General features: G+C 42.1%; 2 protein-coding genes and 3 non-coding genes across 6 annotated transcripts; all 5 read right to left on the bottom strand.

Moving 5' to 3' along the window:
• Window positions 1–782: 782 nt before the first annotated feature.
• SUMF2 (sulfatase modifying factor 2) lies at window positions 783–12,045 on the bottom strand. Of its 2 annotated transcripts, XM_039508511.1 has the most exons (9): window positions 11,864–12,045; window positions 10,121–10,274; window positions 8,637–8,751; window positions 7,681–7,725; window positions 6,068–6,218; window positions 3,536–3,591; window positions 2,639–2,723; window positions 1,858–2,023; window positions 783–991 (listed from the first exon to the last, which is right to left on the bottom strand). In XM_039508511.1, exons 1-9 carry the CDS (start codon window positions 11,946–11,948, stop codon window positions 901–903), a joined length of 948 nt encoding a protein of 315 aa, XP_039364445.1. In that variant the 5' UTR covers window positions 11,949–12,045; the 3' UTR covers window positions 783–900. The 2 variants fall into 2 exon arrangements, with proteins under 2 accessions (XP_039364445.1, XP_039364446.1); XM_039508512.1 differs by lacking the exons at window positions 3,536–3,591; window positions 6,068–6,218.
• Window positions 12,046–14,221: 2,176 nt separating this feature from the next.
• CCT6A (chaperonin containing TCP1 subunit 6A) lies at window positions 14,222–25,140 on the bottom strand. Its single transcript, XM_039507864.1, has 14 exons — window positions 24,944–25,140; window positions 24,607–24,670; window positions 22,977–23,111; window positions 22,067–22,240; window positions 21,808–21,911; window positions 20,524–20,634; window positions 19,799–19,958; window positions 19,456–19,538; window positions 18,914–19,010; window positions 18,183–18,330; window positions 16,459–16,592; window positions 15,539–15,641; window positions 14,830–14,902; window positions 14,222–14,406 (listed from the first exon to the last, which is right to left on the bottom strand). The coding sequence occupies exons 1-14, from the start codon at window positions 25,078–25,080 to the stop codon at window positions 14,334–14,336; spliced, it is 1,596 nt and encodes a 531-aa protein (XP_039363798.1). The 5' UTR covers window positions 25,081–25,140; the 3' UTR covers window positions 14,222–14,333.
• On the bottom strand, window positions 20,098–20,212 carry LOC120387610. The gene has a single exon (XR_005590254.1). It is a non-coding gene; the product is annotated as a small nucleolar RNA SNORA22 (small nucleolar RNA).
• On the bottom strand, window positions 20,788–20,923 carry LOC120387608. The gene has a single exon (XR_005590252.1). It is a non-coding gene; the product is annotated as a small nucleolar RNA SNORA15 (small nucleolar RNA).
• On the bottom strand, window positions 22,439–22,570 carry LOC120387609. Its single transcript, XR_005590253.1, has one exon. It is a non-coding gene; the product is annotated as a small nucleolar RNA SNORA22 (small nucleolar RNA).
• Window positions 25,141–25,169: the final 29 nt, after the last annotated feature.

The raw sequence follows: 25,169 nt of genomic DNA, 5'->3' as shown, positions 1-25,169 counted from the left end.
GTTTGTGGAGGCTTGTCGTTGGCACGGGACTGGGACATTTAGGTTATTTACTGAGAATACAACTTTCTAACTAAGAACAGTGAAGCTCTGGAACAGGCTTCCAAGGAAGGTGGTTTAAGAACACGTTGGATAAAGACCAGTCAGGGATGGTCTAAGTTTACTTGGTCCTGCCTCAGTGCTGGGGGTTGGACTAGATGATCTCTCACGGTCCCTTCCAGCCCTACATTTCTGTGATTCAAGACCCTGTGTTGTGGAACAGGGCTCAGAGCTGTGGTTGAAACACCAGTGGTTGGTGTACAATGGTGCAGGTGGAGCTGTGACCAGGGAGAATTATAGGGGGAGAGAGTGTAGTGTAGCAAAGCCAGAGTGTGTCTGAGTCAGAGCTGGGATTAGAACTCAGGACTTTCTGACTCAGCCCCCACCTGTCTCTCTCCGTTACCAGCAGGAACAAGTGCAACCCTTACTCACACAAGTGGTTCTTACTCTTACGAAGCCATGCAGGCCTTACTCAAGCAAAAAACTCCCAGTTTTTTTCCCCCCCAAAGGGAATTTTAGCCAAGTAAGAGCCTAAGCAAAGGCTGCAAGAGTTGACTCATGAGCAGCCTCATCTGTCTCCCTGGGACTACTCATGTGTGTACGTGTTTGCAGGATTGGGCCCACGGGGATGGATGGCTGAAGTTAGCTGAAAAGACAGCAGCAGCATCTTCTTAAAAAGTCAAAAAGAATTGAGACAACTGACAAAACCACCCTCAATGTCTAAACCCTCCACTCTGACACCGAACAAGAGTAGCAAATGTTTATTTTTAAAATTTGCCAAACTTCAATCCAACAGAGCTGCAGGGAATCGCTGGCATCTCCACAGGAGAAAAAGTCTCAGGACCATTCCGATACGTGATGTCATCACAGCTCTTTTTTACTCTCCGTTTTCCTGGTTTGGGCAGCACAGCGGAAACCCAGGTTATCTGAGGCGGAGTCTGGTGTGTTTCCCATCCTGGGAAAGGACAAAAAACCCTCCGATGTAGATTCAATCAGATTTTAAGGCCAGAAGGGACCATTAGATTCTCTAATCTGACCCCCTCAATGACACAGGCCATAGTTATCCCTCTTCTGAGCCCACTAACCTGTCTGACTAAAGCACATCTTCCAGAAAGGCATCCAAGCCTAAAATGATACTGACACATGGCACCATTTTCAAAGAGCCCAGCTCCAATTTAGGCACCTAAGTGGCCAGATTTTCAGAATAACTCAACCATCAACATACTGTGCTAATTAAAAAAATATCTGGCCACTTAAATTAGGGGTCTAAATGGGAGCAGAGCATTTGGAAAAATCTGGCCCTTAACATACAGAATTGCTGCAAAGGGGCTGATGAGTGATGCAGTTCCTCCACCGGGCTTTAAGTAACATCTTCTGACAATTAATATGGAGAAGGAAGGCAAAGCAATTTAATTATTTAGATCATGTAAATTATGTAATTTACATAATTGATGACAAAAATGAGTTTGTATGATTTAAAACAGATGAACATTATTTCCCACCATTCATTACACTTCATTGTTATAATTTCTATCCTTATGATATTTTCCCTTCTTTCTCTCACTGTTGTATTGGGTGTTATATACTAGCTGGCATCTAGCCTTCATTCCAGAGTTGGCTGCTGTCCATACAGAAGTGTTTAGGGATTTATTATTAATAATAATAAAGTAGTCTTCACATTAGTTAAAAGTAAATAATTCTTAAATAGCAAAAATAAAACAGCAAATAATTTGAAACAAATCTATGTAGTAAAGGTTAAGTTACTATAAGCCCCCAATGTGGTGCAAAATAGCACTTGTCCACAGCAGTAAGTAAACTTACCTAGTAGTAACACGAGCTTTGTGATTGGCCGATCCATCTACTGTGTCAATCCAAGATGCACCTCGCAGGACGTGCATTTTCTGAGCACCCTGCCTTGACATGGGTCCACGAGGTTTATACTCTGATGCAGTCCATTCCCAGGTGTTTCCTAACAGGTCATAGAGCCCTGAGATGTAGAAATTGCTCATCAGGATCCATAGGAGAGACATACACTGTCAATACAAAGCCCCTTTGGAAGCACTTTGGTGCAGTGAGGGTTGTTTAAGATGCCATCAGAAGAGGATGGTCTAATGGCTAGAGCAGGTGACCAGGAACCAGAAGCTCTGGGTTGTATTCCCAGCTCTTACACACACTCACCGTGACCTTGGGCCGATGACTAAACTTCACTGTGACCATCTGTTTAGTGGGGTAATAATGCTTCCTTACCCGCAAAAGGGCATTGTGAAGCTTAATTAGATCATATTGATAAAGTGCTTTGAGATTCTCAGATGAAAGGCATTACAGAAGGGCAAAAAGTGATCAAGTATCATTACTGTAAATCATTGGCTGCAATGTCGTGCTTCTTGCCTTAAAATGTATGATGCCAACATCAGCCAATTTAAACAGCCTTCAGAGATCTCAATGTGCCCAGCATCATCATCTCTAGGTGCCAAGAAACGCGATTTCCATTTAGGTTTTAAATTCCCACTATAATCTCGAGACTTAATTTCAGTTTAGAAATAATGAAATAAACAAAAGAATTTATTTGCAAACTGGGGCAAAGGTGCCCACTAGCCCATACCATAGTTGTTCTGAGGAGAGAATGCATTCACTGGGGAAACACCATGGTAACCATCTTCTGCCATATCGACCTTTGGGAAGATTCCCTGTGTGAAGAGAGGATTTTACTTTGAGGGTATGTCTACACTACCCGCTGGATCAGCGGGCAGCGATCAATCCAGCGGGGGTCGATTTATCGCGTCTAGTCTAGGTGCAATAAATCGACCCCCCGAGCGTTCTCCTGTCCACCCTTGTACTCCACTGGCACGAGAGGCGCAGGCAGAGTTGACGGGGAAGCAGCAGCAGTTGACTCACTGCAGTGAAGACACCACAATGAGTAGGTCTAAGTACATCAATTTCAGCTACCTGCAACTTAGATCGATCCCCCCCCAGTGTAGACCAGGCCTAAGAAAACAAACCTACCTCACCCAGGATGGCATAGAAAGGAGCAAAAGGGCTTGCACTTTACAGAATCTCATCATGCTTAAAATAACAGAAACTGTCTAACAGTCGTAAATCACATATGCAAAGATACTTCAATATGACCAAGCAATAGCTCAACCATTCAAAGTCCTAAAGAGGGAGATCCCTCCCCCATGAAATTCTGAACCTCAACAGCCGCAAATGTTGAGGAATCTGGATTCTGCTTCCGCCGTAGAGAGTGGGGTGAGATTGATGCCTTGCAAGGATAAATGTTAAATATCTTTAAATTCTAAATCCTGGAGGTGAGGGAAGAGAGTCAAATGGTGGTAAATTTAGCAACTGACCTGACAGCCCTACCAGCTGATGTTCAATATCTTGAAGACAAGTCAGTATGATTTACTAGCTAAATGCTTCCTTAGGTCGCTTTAGGACATTTTTCTTCATCAATAAGCCATCAAGACAACCCATCACAGACACGATGGTATTAAGACCCTACCTGCCAGAGATTTGTACGATTTGGTTGAAACTTGTTCCCCCAAGGATATACTCTGCCTGTCAAAAAAGAAGAGGCGGGACTAATTATTTCCTTCCTGATCAAACCAGGACACCAGTAGGAACTGTCAGCTTTACCCTTTCTCACTGATGCTGTTCAACCTATGCATACATGATCTGGCAAAAGGTATAAACAACAAGATGGCAAAATTTGCACACAATACAAAATTACTCAAGATAGTTAAGTCCAAAGCTGATTGCAAAGAGTGCCAAAGGGAGCAGACAAAATTGGGTGACTGGGCAACAAAATGGCAGATGAAATTCAATGTTGATAAATGCAAACTGATGCATACTGGAAAACCTAATTCCAACTATACATAAAATGATGGGAGTCTAAATTTGCTGTTCAAGATCTTTCTTGAGCTACAGGTCATTGTGAATAGTTCTCTGAGAACATCTGGTCAACGTACAGCACCAATCAAAAAAGCTAAAAGAATATTAGGAAGCATTAAGAAAGGGATAGATAAGATGGAAAATATTATAATGCCACTATATAAATCCATGGTACACCAACACCTTGAGGACTGTATGCAATTTTGGTCACCCCATCTCAAAGATATATTAGAATTGGAAAAAGGGTAACAAAAATGGTTAAGGGTTTGGAACAGCCTCCATATGAGGAGAGGTTAAAAAGACCGGGACTGTTCATCTTAGAAAAGAGACAACTAAGGGGAAATATGATAGGGGTCTATAAAATAATGACTGGTGTGGAGAAAGTAAATGAGGAAGTGACTATTAGCCAAGACACTCAGGGACACAACTCCATGCTTTGAGTGTCCCTAAACCTCTGACTGCCACAAATTGGGGCTGGATGACAGGGGAAAGATCACTTGATAAATTCCGAGGGAATGAACAGATCAGGGGAAGCATCTAGCACCAGCCACTGTTGGAAGACAGGATACTGGGCTAGATGGACCATTGGTCTCCCCAATATGGACGTTCTTATATTCAAAAGGAAACCATGCATTGGTTTTAAAAATAAACATTTTAACTCTAAAGGACACAGTGCCCTAAACTGCTTGTCATCAGCCCTTCTGATTACCACTCCCTTTGCCAGTTACTCTGGCAGGGATTTTCAAAGGAGCCTAAGGGAATTAGGCACCCACAGCCTACTAAATTTCACATGCATAGACGTCTGTTAGTCTATAAGGTGCCACAGGACTCTTTGCTGCTTTTACAGATCCAGACTAACACGGCTACCCCTCTGATAATGGGAGATTTGAACATCTAGCTCCCATAGACTCCTTTGGAAAAAAAATATCACAGCTTCTGCGCATAGAGATTTACAGACATGACCTACACATGGAGATCAATTCATCCACCACTAAAACGCAGCTGCCTCTGGAGTAGGACACTGCTGACTGCATACTGCTGTGAAGTGAAGAGGAATATTGTATCTGATTGAAAATGCAGGGGGAATTTTTAGGCTGGACATTAAATTTGGAGCTGGTATTTGACCCAGATGTCAGAGCTAATGTCTCTTCCTTTACCAAAAAAACCTGTGGGACCACAGGCGTTGACAGACTTGATCAGACCCATGGGTCCACTTGGTCCAATATCCTGTCTCTGACAGTGGCCAGCACCAGATGCCCCAGAGGAAGATGCAAGAAACTCCATGTAGGTAGATGGGAGATCATCTGCCCCACATGCAGGTCACATCTCAATCTCAAATGGAGGTTGGTTTAAACCTTGCAGCAGGAGGGTTTTTTAATCCCTTCCCAAACTCTTTTTTTTTTAAGTTTTGCATTAACTATTATAACTCTGGATAGTCTTGTTATCCCTATAAACATCCAATCCCTCTGTGAATCTTCCTAAACTCTTGGGGCAAAGTCTTGGCTCCATCGAAGTTAGTGATAAAACTCCCGTTTGAGTACAACGGGGCCAGGATTTCACCCGTGGCCTCAATGACATCCTGCTGCAACGAGTTCCACAAGCTTTGATGTTCATGTCTCATTTGTAAGAGGATCAAGCCAAGTTAACTTCTCAGGGCCATGCCTCATAACTGAACAACTAATGCTATCCACATCCCTCAGGCAAAGCACATCTTTGTAGTCAACTCCAGGACTGCCCATTATCCCTGGCGGAATGCACTGCAAAGCATGAACGTTAAGGGCCAGACCCAGCTCTCATTACTGAGAGGAGAATTTGGCCCCCAGAGCTTTAATCAGAGAGATGGCTCCAAAATGTATTCATGTACCTATTTCATAGAGTCATGGGTTTTAAGGCCAGAAAGGACCATTGGATCATGTAATCTGACTTCCACCCTCATCTCCCTATGGAGACCAGAACCCCCAGCAGAGGGGAAGGTAGAGCTTTGAGTCTGGTAGGATTTCATTATTTAGGAATACAAGTCCTCTCCTGGGTCATTGAGTCCTGTCCCTTGCCATCACAGGACATCCCATCATAGAATCAATTATAATTATTTGATGACTTAGTTTCGTTTGAAAGATCAGTTCAAAGAGCTTTTCTTACATACTCTCTAGTCCTCCCCTTGCAGCAAATTCCCACTCTGCCTCAGTAGGGAGTCTCTTCCCTTTCCACTTGCAATATGCCTGTGCATCATTCCAGCTCACGTGTAGCACTGGGTAGTCCAGCTTGGTTTTTATCCCAGATCCTGGACCTGCTGGCTGAGGAGAATTTCATTTAACAGGTTTTCACTGAGCCATAACAACTTTATGTAAAATAAACCCAACAACAGGGAACAGTACAGAGTCTGGTAGGCCTACGATTAGACACATCATCTACCACCACCCACTTTGCTCTGCCTATCTATAAGGCCACTGAAATATACAAGAATCTTGGACTTCAGGTGCTTCTACTATATTTGTATAGTTTAATGGCTTGTCAGCTAAGGTGGCAACACCTTTCAAATCTGGGTGGGGTGGGGTAGGAGTGAGAATAATCTGGGGACACTTTTTTTAAACACCAAAAAACTTTCGTTAGCCCAAGACAACTTTCTGGAAGGAGGAAGGGTACAAATGATAAATATTAAGCTAAGAGAGTCTGTGGCAGAAGAAGGAATTGAACCCAAGTATTAGGTTAGTGGTCAAAATACTGGCCCAACCTGCCTCACATGAATGTATAGAAGGTCATACCCTGAACTTCGGCATGATTTGGAAATGCATCCTTTTCTACATGGTACAGAGCACCTTGCCTTTGACTACTTCGTAGAAATAAATCTTACTAAAGACTGGAGGATATGCATCTGTCTCAGTTAAGGATAGAACCTCAGACCTGCGTAACACACAGACACCAGTTCTATCTACTCTGCTAGAAAGGCATGGCTGATAGTGGAGTTTATATCTAGAGCAGGGGTCGGCAACCTTTCAGAAGTGGTGTGCTGAGTCTTCATTTATTCATTCTAATTTAAGGTTTCGCGTGCCAGTCATACATTTTAATGTTTTTAGAAGGTCTCTTTCTATAAGTCTACAATATATAACTAAATTATTGTTGTATGTAAAGTAAATAAGGTTTTTAAAATGTTTAAGAAGCTTCATTTAACATTAAATTAAAATGCAGAGCCCTCCGGACCAGTGGCCAGGACCCAGGCAGTGTGAGTGCCACTGAAAATCAGCTCACGTGCCACCTTTGGCACACATGCCATAGGTTGCCTACCCCTGCCCTAGACAATGATCTCAAACAGGTCTGCAGATCAACTGTGGCCTGTGATCACTTCCAGGTAGCTGGCAGAACTTCTCCAATCACAGCGCCCCCTAAATATATAAACAAAATAGACAAGAACAGTGCACAGCTGGGAGGGCAGCCAATGCCCTCAACTGCTGGTCATCAGCCCTTCTGATTACCATTCCTTTTGCCAGTGACTCTGCTATGGATTTTCAATTGAGCCTAAGGGAATTAGGCACCCACCGCCTAGTAAATTGCAATGGGAGATTTGAACATCTAATTCCCGGAGACTCCTCTGAAAAATCACAGTCTCTGCACTTAACTCTCAATTTCCATCTTTTATGTGAGTGGAATCGCTAACATTGTAATTAATGCCGTTTTTTTCCCCACTGAAGTTCAGCCCATAAATCAGAGAGTCTCTGAAGCCCTATGGTTTGCAATTCACTCCTTCGAAGGACTGCTCACCTGTCGCCAAAATGCGTTGTCAATCGGCAACCACCAAGGGGCGGACTAAGAAAAAGAAAAGAGAGCAGATTAAAACACAATCCTGCCATGTAATCCTCCCCAAGCCTTAACTCTCAGTGCTTAACCCCTTTCACAGCATGCGAAGTAAGGCGGAGTATTTTTGAGTTGGGTATGGTAGGGTGAGATTCTGTGGCTGGATATGAGCAGCTGGTTCATTTTAAAGACATTCCTCTAAAGCTCATAAGTACAGTCCAGGGGGCATCTGATTTTAAAAAGAAAATTCAGGATTTAAAAAACTCCTTTAAAAATGTAGGCTTCCCTGTTTTCAGTTCTGATGGATAAATATCAGGAGATGCCTTGCTCTCTCCATACTCGCCGAGCAGACCCTACTGCGCACTCTGCAAAGAGTCCAAAGTAGGCTACAGACTGGGGCCTTAAATCACGTAAGGCACAATCCTGCTCTTATTGGAGTCAACAGGAGTTTTGCTCTTGGTGTCAATGGGAGCAGAATCAGGCAGGGAAAAAACCAAAATATTAAACCAGTTATTACCCGGTGGCAATATTCAGCAGAAAAAAAATGCCCATGGCAATCAACAAGGCCTTCCTCCCTCAGGGAAGAATGTTTATAGCAAGATAAACAAATAAGGTAACATGGTCAGAAAATAAAGTGAAAAACTCCTCAGTGAGGAGTCCAATTCCCTCCTACTCCCTGGGGTGTGGAGCCTAAACGTTCCAAACACTTGCATCCCTTCTTCTGGGCACTTGGCTAGAGCTGACGTTAACGCCTCCCTTTTTCACATAAGGCTACAACAATAAATGGTCGACTTTTCAGGAATGGCTCTGCTTGGATTTATTCCACCATCCCGACACCACTCTGTTCTGAGGACAAACATCACAGCCCTCTTTTCACCACCGTGAATCAATCCCATAACATACACACTCCAAATGGACTTTACCTCCAGTTTTTGGGTCACTTTTTTTTTCAGCTCTTCAGATACAAAATCCTCAAAGACAAAGCTCCATCCAAAAGCTTCTGCTTCCGTTTTATATTTCTTCTCTCGAACAAACTCCCTGGTGTGAACAGGTCAGATATAGGTTGCTAGGTAGCACTCCCACAAAGTTACCACCACATGCACAGTAAGTTGATAAAAGTAAATGCAATTTACAAGAGCTATTCACACCATTTATAGTCTATTGAGCCCCTGATGTAAATCCAATCAGCTCAATGGAGTTAGGTTTAGAGATGAAACTGGCCCAGTTTGTATTGGTTGCATGGAACTGCTATCCTGATGTGATTTTTTTTTTAATATTTAAAAAATAAATCTATTGAGTTTCTTTATTTAGATTTATTAAAACAAACCAACCCAAAAGAGAAACCAACCAACCAACCAGCAGAGTTACTCCAAGTGCCCATTCTAAGCTGTGAGTTCACTTTGCAAAAATTCACATTGAACAAAAGTCACATGCAACCACTTCAATCCACTGCTACTATTGCAAATCTGTCCCCAACATTTAATTATCCAGGGCAGTGAATAACCCCGACCAATCTGCGTTCTATCGCCTCCCAAAATAGCTGAGAATCAAGATGAGCTTTGCAGTATCATTAAGATATCAGAATCATCTCTGTGCCAATGCAGGATAGTCCCTCCAATACCTGTCTAGTGCTTTGTACAATCCTTATAAAATATATTATAGGAAGCAATTGAGTATTAATAGAGGGACAACTAGAATCTAGTCATTAGATGGCCCAACTTCTATGACTGTGCATTATGGAGAGTGACATACTTCAGTGGGAAAATGGAATATCCATCCTCTGACTGCAGTATATTGCAGTTTCATAACAGAACAACAAAGCAAAGTATTTACAAATCCAGTACAAAATAAAATATGATGTTTTGGTATGTTACCCATGTAAAACCCCAAACAGCTGGAAAGGACCTGTTTGCTAACTTAAAATAACCACAAGTGAGTTTTCTGTTTATCATTTCTTCTCAACAGAAATATTTGCCTTCCAGAGTGTTTGAAAAGCCATTTGTATTGCAAACAGCTAAACAAAAATGTTAACATCCTTCTGCAGGATTTTATAATATTCCAGACATTTTGAGTGATCATGAATATGGTGAGATTCTCAGCCTTGAAAATTCTAATTGGTTTTCCTTAATCCATAGAACAGGTACAGCGCTGGCAGTAGGTGTGCAAGTTCACATGCTGCTCTGCCAACGTACCTCCACTCCGACCTGGTGGGATCACCTCTAAGCATTGCAGATTAGTTCAGTCTCTATGATCAGTCACTGGCCTCTCTGCTGATGCTGCAACAAAGATAAACCCAGCAAAGATGGCTTCAGTCACTACCCAGCCCAATAGCATACAGGTGAAAGTCTCCACCAACCTGCGCCAGCCACTCTCTGCAAACTAAGCAAATGCTAAGTGTGGGCCTTACCTGAAATCCCGGTTGGTGACAGGATATTTGTCAATAGCAAATGACTTCACTGTCACCGCCTCGAGAGGCCCTTCATTTTTACCATCAGGTGAATTTGTTCCCATTTGGAACTTCCCGCCAGGCAGTTGTACCATGTTTCCATCATCTTCAAAAACTATGAGAGATGTGATCCAATATAACAATTAGTCACAATACAATCTTGGCGTGTGTACATTCTTTGCTAGAGATGTTTGCATGCTGGGGAAGGAGGATAACAGAGGATTGATAATTATACCTAGCACCTAGACAGTGCTTTGTATCTTGAAAATCCTTTGCACAGAGTACACTGCGCTTATTCCTGGTGTAACTCCATGGAAATCAATGAAATTATCCCTGAGAAAAATCCATTCACTAGTTCTCTCTACTCTCCTAGGAGGAAAACAAATAAGTATTGTTATCTCCATTTTACAGCTGGAGTAACCGAGGCAGAAAGGCTAAGTGACTCACTCTAAGTCACACAGGCGATAAAGCAGCACAGTTAGGAGTCTCTTTTCTTAATATACATGGCAGGACCTCTGCTGCTAAAGATACTGCTATCCGAAAGACGGCCCCTCTGCATGGGTACAGATTAACCACATAAAGGAATTGGACTAGTGGCACAAAACGCCCTCAGAGCCTGGATCTGCCCTATGAAAGTCTTGTACATGCACAAAGGCTTTGTAAAGAGAGGTTTTACTGTGAAAGAATCATTAGAGAATCTACACTGCAAAGGGTTCACTGAAGACAACTGCAGCTCAATCTATTGCTTTAGATCAGACTCGGTGTTGTCTGATGGCAATTTATACAGAGAGGCATTCCTGGGTATCGCTTTGAGTTGTGAGATTTGAGTATTCACTCCTGGCATCTAGTCTCGCTCATCGGTTTTTACATGCAGGATTTCAGGCCACCGGGGACATCTCCTTTGGAAGTATTCAAGGTCTGTCACTGTTCAGTTGCATCAAATGACCCAGGATTCACTAGGGAAACTCTGAAAGGAGCAGCCCCTCCCCAGAGGGGCAGACCCAGGGTAAATACTGTGTTAACATATGTAGAAATGACTGTGCAAACCTTCAGAAAGGGAGAGAAGGGAAAAAATACATCAGAGTGGGGAAGTTACCAGACATTTACAGCTAGGAAATAAGTTTGGGGATGGGGGTGGGAAGAAGGGAAGATGAGTAGGAACGGAATTCCCCTACCTTCCCCAGCATCACAATAGTCATTGAGAATTAGGTACCAGTCTGAGTGAGCAGCCACTGGGGCACCCCACAAACATCAGATCTAGAGCTGAACTTGGTGGGGAATCCAGGAGGATCTTGCACTTTAGAGCCAGTGAAGGCATGGAATTCTCATCTAACTTTTCCAAAGGTTGGAGGTGGGGGGTGCTGGTTGCTTTTCACATTGCTCGTTTCACCTAACTGTTGGAATAAGTTTAAGAGTTTGATGCTTGTTCCTTCAAAGGTATTTAAAAGGGAGCAGATAGGCCCTTTCTTCCTTGTTTTCAGGCAGTTGAGGATTCCTTTTAAGGCAGTATTTCAAGTCTTTTTGGGAGAGGAAGGATTTTTAGGGTTGGCGAGAGTCAGGGAAGACATGCCCGGACAGAAGGGGAAAGAGTCATTAAATGGGGACAGGCAGCATTTATTAAGCTCTGCTGCAAGAAAGAGTGTAAAGAGTAAGGGAGGTGGAAAGGAAAGGTGGAGCAAGACATGCTTGGACACATGAACTCACCTTGCAGACTGTAGCTGCTCCCTAACACACAGGTGCCTAACAGGAGAGCCAGCTGCACTCTCCCAGCAGAGGAGCACGGTAGCATTGCTGACAGGAACAGGAGATGAATTGGAGGAGTGGGAAAGGCCCCTCCGTGACCCAGAAGGGCTGTGTACTGGGTTGAAATGCTTCCGGGATCACTGGCTAGAAGGGAAGCCGGTTAAAGTCCCCGCCTCCCCCTGCATGGAAATGAAAGCAGGGAGGTGATGAAAGAGGAGGAGCATGCGTACAAGCGGCAGCACAGAAGCTGGGTACTTAGCACATGGAGTCCGTGTAGAAATGAGAGGCATTGCATTGTCATATTTAAGCCCAGTCCTGTGAACGATTGTTCCTGATGGTGCATTAAATTAGTGCACCAGCTATTTGGTGTTACAGAGGCGAAAGTCAGTCACTTTCGACTGAAGCATTTTCCTTTAAATTGTTACCCAGAATACTTAAGATCCCTCATCTAAAGAGCAGAAAATATCATATCCTTCTTCTCTCCCCCCCTCCCCCCCCCCAAAAAGCAAACCTAAACCCCAAACCTATTTTGGGCACTTGACAACACTTTTCAGATGACCAGTTTTGTGGTTTCTATTGTGTAGGTATGCAGTTTGGCTGCTTTGCATGGGTTTTCATTACAACAAAGGAAATGTGTTTTGTTTTAAAAAATGAGGCAGGAATGTGACTGTAGGCTCCCATAGAGGCAGATGGTCATACAGATGTACATTGTGGAACCCTTTTTCCTTTCTTTGAAGGTGACTAGCCCTTATATTGTGCACCTTTAAATGGGAAAAGCACTGGTGACCCTACCTGCCCCACTCAAGAAGAGAGAAAGTGTTTCAACTTGCAGATAAAAAAGTCTTTATGGAGGAATATCTTGAACCTACTCTTACTGAAATATGTTGAGATTTTCTGCAGAGGAAATTTTGCAGTTTTAGAACCTTTGAGAGCTCTTGCATACACAAGGATTACAACTGAGGTTTGCTTTCTAACTCAACTCTCCAAACACTGATTCTTCAGGTAGTGATACATGACTGTGGTGATTAAGATATCATTTCGGGACTTTGCTTTTACTCTGTATTCCTGGCTCATGCATGCTCCATGTTTTGGGACATTTGGGTGCGTAAAGACCAATGCCCATATTCAGAAAAAAACAGATGTAATAGTAAAAAAAAAAAAAAGATAGTAGAATGGAGAAGTCAGTAAGCATGGCTACAGTTGGGAGAAGTTAAACATTTCTTGATCACTATTACAACCAAAAGGCATGCAAGACTGAAGCAAGAAGTTTTGTAATGTGGAAAACAGAACAGTCAGGCAACTGAAGTAAGAATCTACATTACCAGTGGTAGGGTCCAATGATATCAGGAAACCAGAACCCAATTGGTTGTTCACATACTTGAAGTTTTGATGGAATTGTAGCTGGGTCTGGTTCAAAGTTTGACTATTGTCAAACAGTTCCTGTCCATCCCTCCCGCTGAAGCCTCAATCTGCTGCTAAAGCAGCTTATATCATTGGTGAAGTCACATCTGAGTTATCAGATGCTGCCAATAAAAATCAAAACAATACTCTAGGAACTTGCCAGCAAGTTTGTGGACTATTTTAAATCACACTGGATTGTAGATCACCATTATACATTGCTAATTAAAATTAGAAGTAAGAATTATGCCTATAAATATGCACAGCTTTCCAGGTATAGATCTCATATCATTTTACAAATGAAGGTGTTTGTTTACCCCCCCACACACTTTGAAGATAGGGAAACTGATGCATAGGTGACATAATTGCCGTAAATCAGCACCTTAGCTAGGAAAAGAATCCAGGTCTGACTCCCACCCAGTCCAGTGTCCCACACATTAAAACATACTGCCTCCCAGACAACTAAAGGTATTCTTCATAACCCCTGTGGAGACTCTCCCCCCCCAGCAAATCTTTCAACCTACAAAGAGTTTGGTGCAATCCAATCTGCATGAGTACATGAGCCACAGAAAGTCATCCCTGCCTGGGGTATTCTAGCAATATCCAGAAAGGTGGCGTACAGATGAGTGAATTCTGAGAAAGTGACATTTCCTCCCAGTTGACAATCACCTAACTACATTGGCTTGTCCCAGAACATTAGCTATCCCAACCAAAACAGATGTTAAGTAACTGACACCATTACAAGATAAGCACAGAGCAGAACTGTTTATTGGGTAAAAAGACTGCAAGTTGTACATTTCAGTGCAATTAAGAAAAAAAATAAATAACTGATTTTAGAACCTAATATTTGAATAGGTGCTAATGTTTGAGAGTGGCCATGTTTACTTCGAAGAGAGCTACTTCTGTTACTGTGAAAATCCATTGGAAGCTGGAGAAAATAATGCCGTTAGCTGGATTTTTTTTTTTTTGGAAGTTACTTTGTAGGGGCATCTCCCTACTCAAGGCTACCATGACAGTCGAGGGCAGATTCAATTCAACCTTTGAGAGACGACATTCCAGCTCGCATAATTTCATCAACCAAAAGAATGTTGCTAGCGATCACCGTGCTAGAAAGATCAAAACATTGATGGTCAAAACTTCTGCATTGTTCTACAGTTCATCCAAACAAGAGTACCAAATGCATACATCTCCCCACTCAGTCCCCACCTCATACACACCCACTCTGTAGATTATGGTTCTACATTCACTAACTTGTTTAAAAACTCATGTACCAGCTGAAGTGTCATTCTGTAAGTTCTTAAAAACCAATCTGGGGCTTATTTAAGAAGTTTGATTTCTCTATAGAGGACAGAGGTGAAAGAGATATCAAGACTAGTCATTTTTATCTAACTATTGTACTTGCATGTTTTTATTTCTACACTGTACATTTAGATATTTCTGTAAAGATTAACCCATCCCATAGCAATCCATTCAATTTGACCATTAGCAATGGAAGCCTATTCTAGTTTAAAATTACAAAAATTTTTTACCATGAATGAAGTAGTTGTTTTTTGACATTATAATTATCCCAAATTCCAGCTGCTGCCGCTACCATTGGTTCACCTGGGAATGCAAAATAAATCCCCTTGTAGGCAATTGATACATTTTAGCATTTTATTAATATAGTTCAAAATCTTGTTACAGATAGTAGGAAATCACAATATTAACATGCCCCCACATGACATAAGAACAGGTCTATCTAGCCCAGTATCCTGTCTTCCGACAGTGGCCAATGCCAGATGCCCCAGAGGGAATGAACAGAACAGGTAATCAACTGATCCATCCCGTCACCCATTCCCAGCTTCTGGCAAAATGCTGCTGCTACCAAGAGGCAAGCCAAAGTATCTTCTACTTCATACTAAACACTGGCCTTCACATTTGTGTGCCCATATGTGTAACAATGAAAAAATACATTTTGTAAACGAGTCTCTCTGAGCCTCCAAATGGGGAATAGTGGCTCACCAAGTCAGTTAATTCTCTTGCATAAAGCTATGTTGAAGTTAAGTATTGATCATCATGAGTGAAGTATTCTTCTAGCAATCTAATCAACTAAAGAAGCTGCTCATTGAAAAACTGCCAGGTCTTACCACAAAAGTCCACCAGTCCTGAAACATCTTTGGAAGCTAAAGCATGAAGGACTTGCTGTACATAAATTATTTAACCCCAATTGTATGATGAACTTATTTTAAAGTTTCTTACCAGTGTTCAGATCAACTCCAATAAGTTGTCCAGATTCTGCATATTCGGCAAGAACTTTCACTAGTGTTTCCTGGGGGTCATAGCCAGAGTTCTGAGCAAGAACCTTGTGGAGGGGGGAAGGAAGAGAGTGGGAGGAAAGCATGTTTTATGTATTAAACTTAAAGCCATGAAACCATCTACAGACGATGCATCATTAACTATTAGTCTTACCATAGCTCCGAACACATCCCCCTGCCGGCATAACTCATACAAAAATGAGGAAGGATATACATTGGGGCGGGCAAACTTTTTAGGGCCACATTGGGTTTGCACAATGGTATGGAGAGCCAGTCAGGGTAGGCTAGGCCTCCCCAAAACAGCCAGGGTTGCTGTGCCTGCCCCATCCAACCACCCCTGGAACTCCTGTCCCTGACTGCCCCCATCCAACCACCCTCCCGCTTCCTGACTGCTCCCATTCAACCCCTCTGTACCCCACCCCAAACTCCCCAGCCCTCTATCCAACCCCCCCGCTTCCTGCCCCCTTACCACACTGCCTGGAGCACCAGCGGCTGGCAGCGCTACAGCTGCGCCACCCAGAGCGCCAGGACAGGCAGCCATGCCGCTGCGCAGCACAGAGCACTAGGTCAGGTCGCAGCTGTGCAGCTGCACTGCCTGGCAAGAGCTTGCAGGCCTGCTGCCCAGAGCATTGCGCCAGTGGCACGGTGAGCTGAGGCTGGAGGGGGAACAGCAGCTCAGGGGCCAGGCATGGTCCGCGGGCCATAGTTTCCCTACCTCTGATATACCATCCTTGTCTTCAGTTCAAGACATTTATTACTCATGCAAAAGGCTCTTCAGCGAAGTGGACTACGGCTAAGACATGTACAATTTTCTACACGTTATAACTGCTCAAACTATTATTTTAACCAGGAGTTATTTTATACCTTGGGAATTATGAGCATAGCATCAGCAAAGGCTTGAACTCCAAACTGGGCTCTTCCTTTTACATTTGGCTTATGTTTCACAAGAGCAGCAGCTATTGCCACTTCTAATGCACCAGCTCCTGCAACTACACATCCTGTAAGAGAGGAGACGTGCTAGTGTACAGCCATATCAAACAAACAATTAGACTACATAATTTAAGCTAGTGGTCATGAAGCTCCCACTGAGGCAAAGAGGTCAGTTAAGATTTACTGACTGTAGTAAAGAGCAGCAAGCTTTTATTGGGTGGAAAGAAAGCTAGGAAGTTAAAACTAAAGCCTGGATGTTTCTACCATATTCAGTGAAACATGCCAAGACCTGGTGGTAATAATTTCTACTAAAAGTCTTACTGACTGGCCAGCTATCAAAAGTATTGACAGCAGTTATGTTTTAGGCCAACTGTAGACAAATAATATTCTACACAAGCCAAGATTATTAGTATTACATGAAGTAATTTAAGTAAAGCACAAAGTCTACATATAGTAAAAGGTTTTTACATCAATCGTTTGCAGTTCTCATGTGTCATTTTTAGATTAAAAAAAGTGGCTCTTCTAGATGTTTTTTCCTTCCCTTTGAAATGGAGATTGGACTAGAAGAGAAGTACCAATTCTGCAATTTTCTCAGAATAAAACTCAAGTTTTTGAAACACCATACATCTAATTCAAGATATTTTAAACAAACTTCTGAAAAACAAGTTATTGGTTCATTATTTCCACTGATAAGAAATGCTATTCTAATTATACTTCCCAGCAGGAACACCAGACTGACAATGCAGAGTAATAAACCTTTACATGACTGGAGAACAAGCCTTTCCTAGCCCTCCTCTATGCTTTCAGTGGCATGTAGGGTACATATAGCTATGCACAGCAGTGAAAAGAGCTACACCTGTTGGGGTGGGGGCCGGGGGAAGAGCAGCAGATGGGAGCTGCCAAAGTCTTTCTTTGCAGCTGAAAATGCCTGCCAGAGCTTTTCCCCACTGCTGGAGCCTTTCACTGTTGCAGGGAAGTAGTGGGACACTACATAGATAAAAACAGTGTATAGACATGGGAGGTACTGCGTGTAGAGATCCATGTAGAGTATATGATCTAGGGTTCTGGCATGTCTCTACTCAGCCAAGCAGTGCTTCACCGTCTACACTGCTCTTTATACTTGTGCAAGCTGGGTGTGCAGTCTGTACTCTATATGCTGCTGCAAATGTAGACATACACCTTGCAGCTATGAGCATGTATTTTTTTATTCTCCCCGCTTCCACAAGCATTGACTTTAAATTAGATCTAAAGTTTTAATAATTTTCCCTGTAGTGATTAGAGCATCTTGTACTAACGGAGTTTTCCAGCAACTTTAACTGCAGCACTTAACTTACTGTTAACATTTAATAATACTTCTTCCCTTTCTTGGAGGAAGGCAACATGAGGCTTTTAATTGTCACCTAACATATAACTGAAGTTACAATAACTGACCAAACGTGCGTGTCCATCTTTCCTAAATACCCACTTTAAAAACACCAAGGCACCGGGAACACTTCAAGTAGAAGTGTGCTTTAGTAGTTTATAATGACACTGTGCTAACAATTTATCCATAGAAAAATACAGGCACACAGCTGTGCATTGGCAGGTATGTTTTGCGTATTTCAAGATGTGCCTCATAAGACTTCTTTATATGTAATAAAAAGCACCAGGAGACTTACCATCCTCAATAGCGTTTTTGACAGCACGTAGCCCATCTCTTATTGCATCCTTGATTTGCATGAGTGTATGTTTATTTGGCCCTCTGATCAACAGGGTAACAGAGCGAGGGTTGTCACATTTCTCAATGAAGGTAAACTTCTCTTCACCCTATATGCCAATAAGCAGCAAGTTTCTAATATCACATTTTTGCATAAGAAAACTCCCACGTAAAGCGCTAAATGGAAAAATATTTAACAATGGTGCATCTGAGTATTTTAAGACTGAAGTCAACACGAGTTTATTCAGATAATTAATTTTGTACTGGACCTTTCAGGAAGGGAGGAGAGATAGAAAGGGAGATGTTTGTCTCCTCACCCTCTGAAGCTGAGAAGGAATATGAACAATTACATTTCAGCCTTAAATAGAGAACAAGTTTATTCTGTGTTGTCTTTGGTTCAATTTTATTCTTGACCCCCAAAACATTCTAGTTGCAGTACCAACATCTAGGCAAAATGTTTACACACGACAAGGAGAAACGACGAGAAGTCCCATTGACTTTTTATGAGACTTCCATTACTGCTCTCAAACTTCTAAATGAATTCTCATGGGAGCCTAAATGTAGGCAAAGACCTCCATATGTTTAGAAGTAGCAGAATCAACAAAGCCTGAACTGAAAAGATTGCTGCAGACCAGATAGGAGCCAGTAGAATATCAAATTTAGCCTTGGTTACAAACTCAAGGCCTTACGCACCAGTACATACTCGTAGACAAGACCAGCATGCCCCAAACAGTCAGCACTGAGGTCATCCACAGAATTCATAGCCATGCCACCACAAGCAAGGGTCAATCTGAAAAAGGATGTACATAAAAGACTTTGTTACGTTTTTTAAAAATGTAAGTGAAAATAAGCTAGGGAATCTTAGTTGCCTGAATGGTCCTGAGTGAAGATGTTTTTCACATCATGCCATAAATTATAACATATAGGCTGGTCTCATTATTTGTGACTATCTCAAGATATTAAGGATTGTTTATTCAAGTGATTATTTCCTAGTGTTTGAGTTTAAAACAATTCAAGCCTCTTCTACACTACTTGAAAGCTTACTGAAAGTTTTAGCCTCATGTCAGGATTCTCCATGACTTATACTGAACTGACCGTTTTTATTCCTGTAGGAAGTGTATGTGCTTGAACTAAAAGGATATTTTACTTCAGTTTTGAAAGAAAAACCATGTAATAACTTTCACAATCCATTCTTAGTTTAACACAAAATCTCTATTCCTTCCTCAAGAACTGACCTCTCCATGTTCCTCCTTTTTGCTCTGCGCAAAGCTACTATTCCTTCTTTTGCAAGTGCATCCAAGGAAAATGGGTCAATTCCCTATAACCAAAGAGAGAAGTGCATATTAGGAAAAACTAAAAATAGATTCAGTCCAGCGCTAAATACCAAATTCTACATTCAGTTCATACTGAAGTAAGTGGAAGCTATGCACATGTATCTGAAAACATGCGGCTGATCAAGACTGACTAAGGCTTGTCTAAAGAAACCTATACAGTTAACAGAAAAAGCATCAGGCCTGCCAAGAATACTAACATTTTTAGGTAATTTTTTCAGTTACCTGGTATTCTCATTTATCTCACCTTTTGATTGATCACAATAAATCCTTTATTTGAATCACCACAGACTCTTTTTTTCAAATCTATGATTTTGTTCACTCTGTCTTCAATGAATTTTCTTTCAGCTTTTACTAACTTCTCTCTTTCTTCTGCACTCTTATAAAAAAATCCTGAGCTCACCTCTCTGAAAGAAAAAGAAATTGTTCAACATTACTACTAGTGCTTTATAATGTTAAAATAGCAGAATATTAAAATCAGAAGAGGACTTAAATTAAGTGTTTCAGTTAAGACGTCAATAGCTAAAATTATAGTACAGCACTACGAAATTTACAGTCCTTTTGAATACATGTAAAAGGAAAGAATTCCTTCCAATGCAGAGGTACAGCACAGAATCATACCAAGGGAACTATGAAGTATACTTGGGTGTTCACTGTGCAATGCAAGACGTGTTGGAGGCATAGGGAAGACTTCCTGTCATTCAATTAGCCAACAGAAGGGACTATTGTGCTAACGTGCCCACCTCAATAGCCAATTCATCGCTCCACTACTTTGGAGTGAAACATTTGACTTCATTTCCTCCTTTTACACAAAACTAGGCTAGTTCTAATTTTGTTGTTAAATAAAGAGATATTCTAAAAATATTTATTATTCTTAATACTCTTAAAAGGTTTAAGATACATAAGCAAATATTAATTCACATTACCAGAGTCAGGTATATTTCTTCCCTTGTTTCACTGGTGACTACTTACGTTTTTTCATATTCTAGTGATACATTGCAAGTAAGGATGTAAGCATCTTCCACTCTTTTCTTCATGTCAGGATGACGAGCACCATGGTCCAAAACAAGTCCTCTAATCAGCCTGTAAAAAAAATCAGTAAGATTACCTATAAAAAAAATCTTTTATACACAGGGTAGAAAACTTCTGTTTCCCTGAAATGTAGTCATAAAACTAATATCATGGTTGATTAAACATAAATTACCTATCATACTGTCATATTAAGAATTCATTGGATCATGTATCCTACTCGTATGGACATGCTAACTTTACACAAAGCATACCATTAGGAAAAAGCAAAAAGGAAATATACTCTAGCATAGTGTCTGACTGCACTGGCTACTGAAGAAGCCAATGCAGAATTCATCCATGCCACTGAAGTTAAACATTACAAAAAAAAGTTCAGGTATTCCAAAAAATTTTGAATCATAATGATTCTCTTAATATGCAATTCCGAGAAGATTTTATATACCTTCACTTAAGAGGACACTTGAGACATATTAGAAGCCACCCAGTGCTGCCAATATTTTAGAGTCACAAAAGGCGGAGACAACAAGGAGTGCCTTAAAGACTAACAGATTTATTTGGGCATAAGCTTTCATGGGTAAAAAAACCACTTCTTCAGATGCAAAAAGGTGGAGAGTTGGATTCCTGTTCACCTTGCATTTTTGATTAGTTACCTAAAACTTCCACTTCATCCATACTGGAAGTGAACTTGCATTCCAAAAGAGATGGAATAGTTAAAAAGGAGTAAGACGCTTCATGGTTTTCACACTGACAACTGTTTTAAAACAATCTTTGAAAGTTAAAGTTTATACACAGCAGAAGTACCTAATGTACATTTTATACTTGAAATGAATGTGTAGCGATAATGGTGTTCAGAAAAGTATCAGAAGAGTACAGTCATCCTCCAGCATAGAGGGACATCATTTAGTCTCACTTGTGTCCAGTCCCTCCTGGCCTGTTAGAAGATTAGCATAACAGAGAAACTGAAAAATAGCTTTTTTCTGTAATTTACTTTATAATTCTGACAATACTTTGCTATTAATCAGTTTTGTAGTTTTCCCCTGCAGAGTCAGTTTCCTCTTTTCAAACAAAACAAGGGTAAGAAAAATGGGAAAATGCAATTGTAAACTGACAAAAATTGGCAAAGGGACTCAGAGGTGGCATACTATCTTCAAGTGTTTTAAAGCAATTAAGTTTCAAGCTATGATTAACGGATACACAATGCATTACCAACATTTTATAGCTACCTACGCTGTTTCAGTTTCTGATTTGTGCTTCATCTCCATAATCTCAACCATGTAGAGGTCGATAGGCTCATCTGGTTTTCTGATTGCCAAAACAGCATCTACTACAGCCTGGAATAGAAGAGAGTGCCTCCATAAAAACAATGCACTCTTCAAAAAAGCATTCTCACCCCTCCCCCAAATAGTTACAGAACAAGTTGAACACCTGGAGTTCCTGACAGGAGGGGACAGTAAGGTAAGATGACAGACAACATAAGCACACTTGCCTCTGTTAAGATATCAGCAAGTTCTGCATGAACTTTAGTACGCAGGGACGTTCTTGCAACATCCACAAGTGTCTCCCTGTCCATCTCCTTGGTTACTTTGACTTTCTCCAAAACTTCAAGTGCTTTTTCCTTTGCGGCTTCAAATCCTTCGGTGACTAATCTAGGGTGCAAGCCCTAATTTTTAAAATAAGTTAAGTAATAGAATTATGAGTGGATTTTTTTCACACCAGAAAAACTCCTATTTACTAGTTTTACTTGAAAAGTTAAGATCTGAAGTGTTATTTCCAAACTTTGGATACCACAAACATCCATGACTTTGGTGCTGTAAGACTGAAGTAAGTTAGAATTTGCATGCTACAGAGAGAAAAAAAAAAATGTACTGTCCTTCTGAATACATGTAAAAGGAAAGGTACTCCTTCTAATGCAGAGGAAAAGAACAGATTACTCTAGCACAGAGTTCTAGCCAAGGGAACTACAAAGCACACTTGGGTGTTCACTGTGCAACATGAATTAATAAGGTATCAACCTAAGTCTCCTGGCACATATACTGCCAGCAATGATGCCTTACTCTAGAAAGGTGCCTCTTGGTGTCATACAATTAGAGGACAAGAGCTTTAAATCCAATTAGAAATAAGTAAAAAACAAATGGTAGATACAAGCTGCATTCATCATGGGTGGTTTCAAACTGTAATACTACAACCCTGGCTACCGGTAGTTTAACATCTGTTTTAGTTTTTACCCAATGTATTCACACAATAAAAAGTGTTTCAAAATAAGATCATTCCGGAAGAGCTGTAACACCTGAAGTTTCTTTTATGAACATGAAACATTAATGCAATGATGCTGAACAGCCTCAAAGGAAAATGTTCATATTTTCTTATGAAAGTAAAAAAAAAAAATTCATACCTACCTCAGAAATATAGAGATCTGCCTGCTTCAGCAGCTCTCCAATGATCAAAACATTTGAAGTGGTACCATCTCCAGTGATGTCATCCTGTGCTGTTGCTACTTTTGCTATCAAGGAGGCTGTTGGGTGTTGTATTTGCTAAACAAAACAAAAAACAAAAAAAAGGACACTGAACAATAAATCTTGTTGCATTGTTATGGGAATAACCATCTGAAACCAAGTATCAAAGGGGTAGCCGTGTTTGCTGCTTTTACAGATCCAGACTAAGAGTCCTGTGGCACCTTATAGACTAACAGACGTATTGGAGCATGAGCTTTCGTGGGTGAATACCCACTTCGTCGGATGCATCTGACGAAGTGGGTATTCACCCACGAAAGCTTATGCTCCAGTACGTCTGTTAGTCTATAAGGTGCCACAGGACTCTTTGCTGCTTCATCTGAAACCAATTTAACAATTATATCTGGCCAGTACTTACTTTTCATAACCAATAGTGTATCTGAATGATTTTGTTTTTATCAGTTCAAAGTGGCACCATCTAATTAGAGAGTCACATTTAAAGAACAAACTATAGTGGTCATAGGCTTTGTATAACTCTTGTTTTGACCAAAAAAGCAATGAAAATAAAGAACCAAAGCATGGCACTGGTTTCTTCAAACATTAAGAAGTCTTTATCAGCCAAGTTATTCTAAAAGGACCATGTATACATGCCTGACAGTGACTCAGGGAAGAAATAAAAAAAGGATGTTATTTTAAGAAGCAGCACAGAAAAGTTAACCTTAATGGAGTAGACCAAGCATATAAGCACAGAGGAGGCAGCATTTAAAAGTATGATGTAAAATACAGCACAATTAAAGATTGATGTAATAATTCATTTAGCTAGCATGTGGCAGGGAAACTACAGTGTAGGTATGGATCTGTGTGTAGTGGAAACTGACACATGGACCTAGGGAGACCAGATGTCTCGATTTTATAGGGGCAGTCCTGATATTTGGGGCTTTTTTTTCGTTTTAAATATGGGCTCCTATTACCTCTCACCCCTGTCCTGATTTTTCACACTTATTATCTGGTCACCCTATGTGGGCCACATGCACCATGCAGCCTAGTACATATTTTTTTTAAATCATCATATCTGTACCCTGGGGATTGGTCCTGCTTTGAGCAGGGGGTTGGACTAGATGACCTCTTGAGGTCCCTTCCAACCCTGATATTCTATGATTCTTTCTCCATTTGGCCTCAATTGTGCATGTACATCTACCAAGAGCCCTACTGTTTGCAACCGAAATGCAGGCCTCTCCCTGATCAGATGCAAGACTGGGACTTGAGAGAGACAGAAGCGTTAGGTGAACCAAAATATTTTTTGGGTAAACAACAGGGTATTTAAGAGTAACAGGCAGGACAAGGAATGAGAGATCTAACCCTTTCTGAGGTCAGAGAGAGAACTGCTTGGTAAACGACCAACCAATGAGCAACAGGTACATTTTTTGCTACGGAATTAGCAACTTTCCTTTCTGGTTGCTAACCCAGGAGACGTAGCGAGCATCCGCCTTCAGCCACTGCGCGCCAAGCCCCCTTCGCCATCAGTGCACAGAGCTCCCGCCGTTCTGCTGGGCCCGGGGCAGAGGGGCGCACTCACCATCTCGTGCAGCAGCACGTTGCCATCTTTGGTCAGCTTGATCTCTCCAGCGCCAGACACCAGCCTGCGAGAGGGACAATGCGGAACGTCAGCGGCTGCGCGGCCCCGCTCCCCAGGGGCCCGCGCGTTGCCCAACCCCCGCGCGTGGCTGCCTCGGCGCCCGCATGGCCGCCCGGGCTTTGTCTCCAACGCTCGGGACCCCTCGGGCCGCCACCCGAGAACCCGCCGGTCACTGCGGGGAGCGGCTCGCCAGGGCGCCCGTTCCCCTCCCCCCCCGGGCCTCGCCGCTCCGCCCGCCTCAGCCCCGCGGCCCGGCCCGGCCGCCCCCGGCCCTCACATCTTCATGGTGCCCTTGGGGCCCAGGTTGGTCCGCAGCACGTCCTGCAGCCCCCGGGCCGCGCTGATGTTCACGGCCAGCGCCGCCTGGGCGCGCGCCACCTCGGCCTTAGGGTTGAGCGCCTTCACCGCCGACATCTCCGCAGCGAGACCGGGACCAGAGACGGAATCAGCTCCCCCGCGTCGCCGCCCCGCCCCGCCCTTCTAGAACACTCCGCCGCGCCAAC

Source organism: Mauremys reevesii, linkage group 20 (assembly GCF_016161935.1).
Source record: "Mauremys reevesii isolate NIE-2019 linkage group 20, ASM1616193v1, whole genome shotgun sequence".
Taxonomy (NCBI): domain Eukaryota; kingdom Metazoa; phylum Chordata; order Testudines; family Geoemydidae; genus Mauremys; species Mauremys reevesii.
This window is presented reverse-complemented; position numbering and strand designations above follow the sequence as displayed.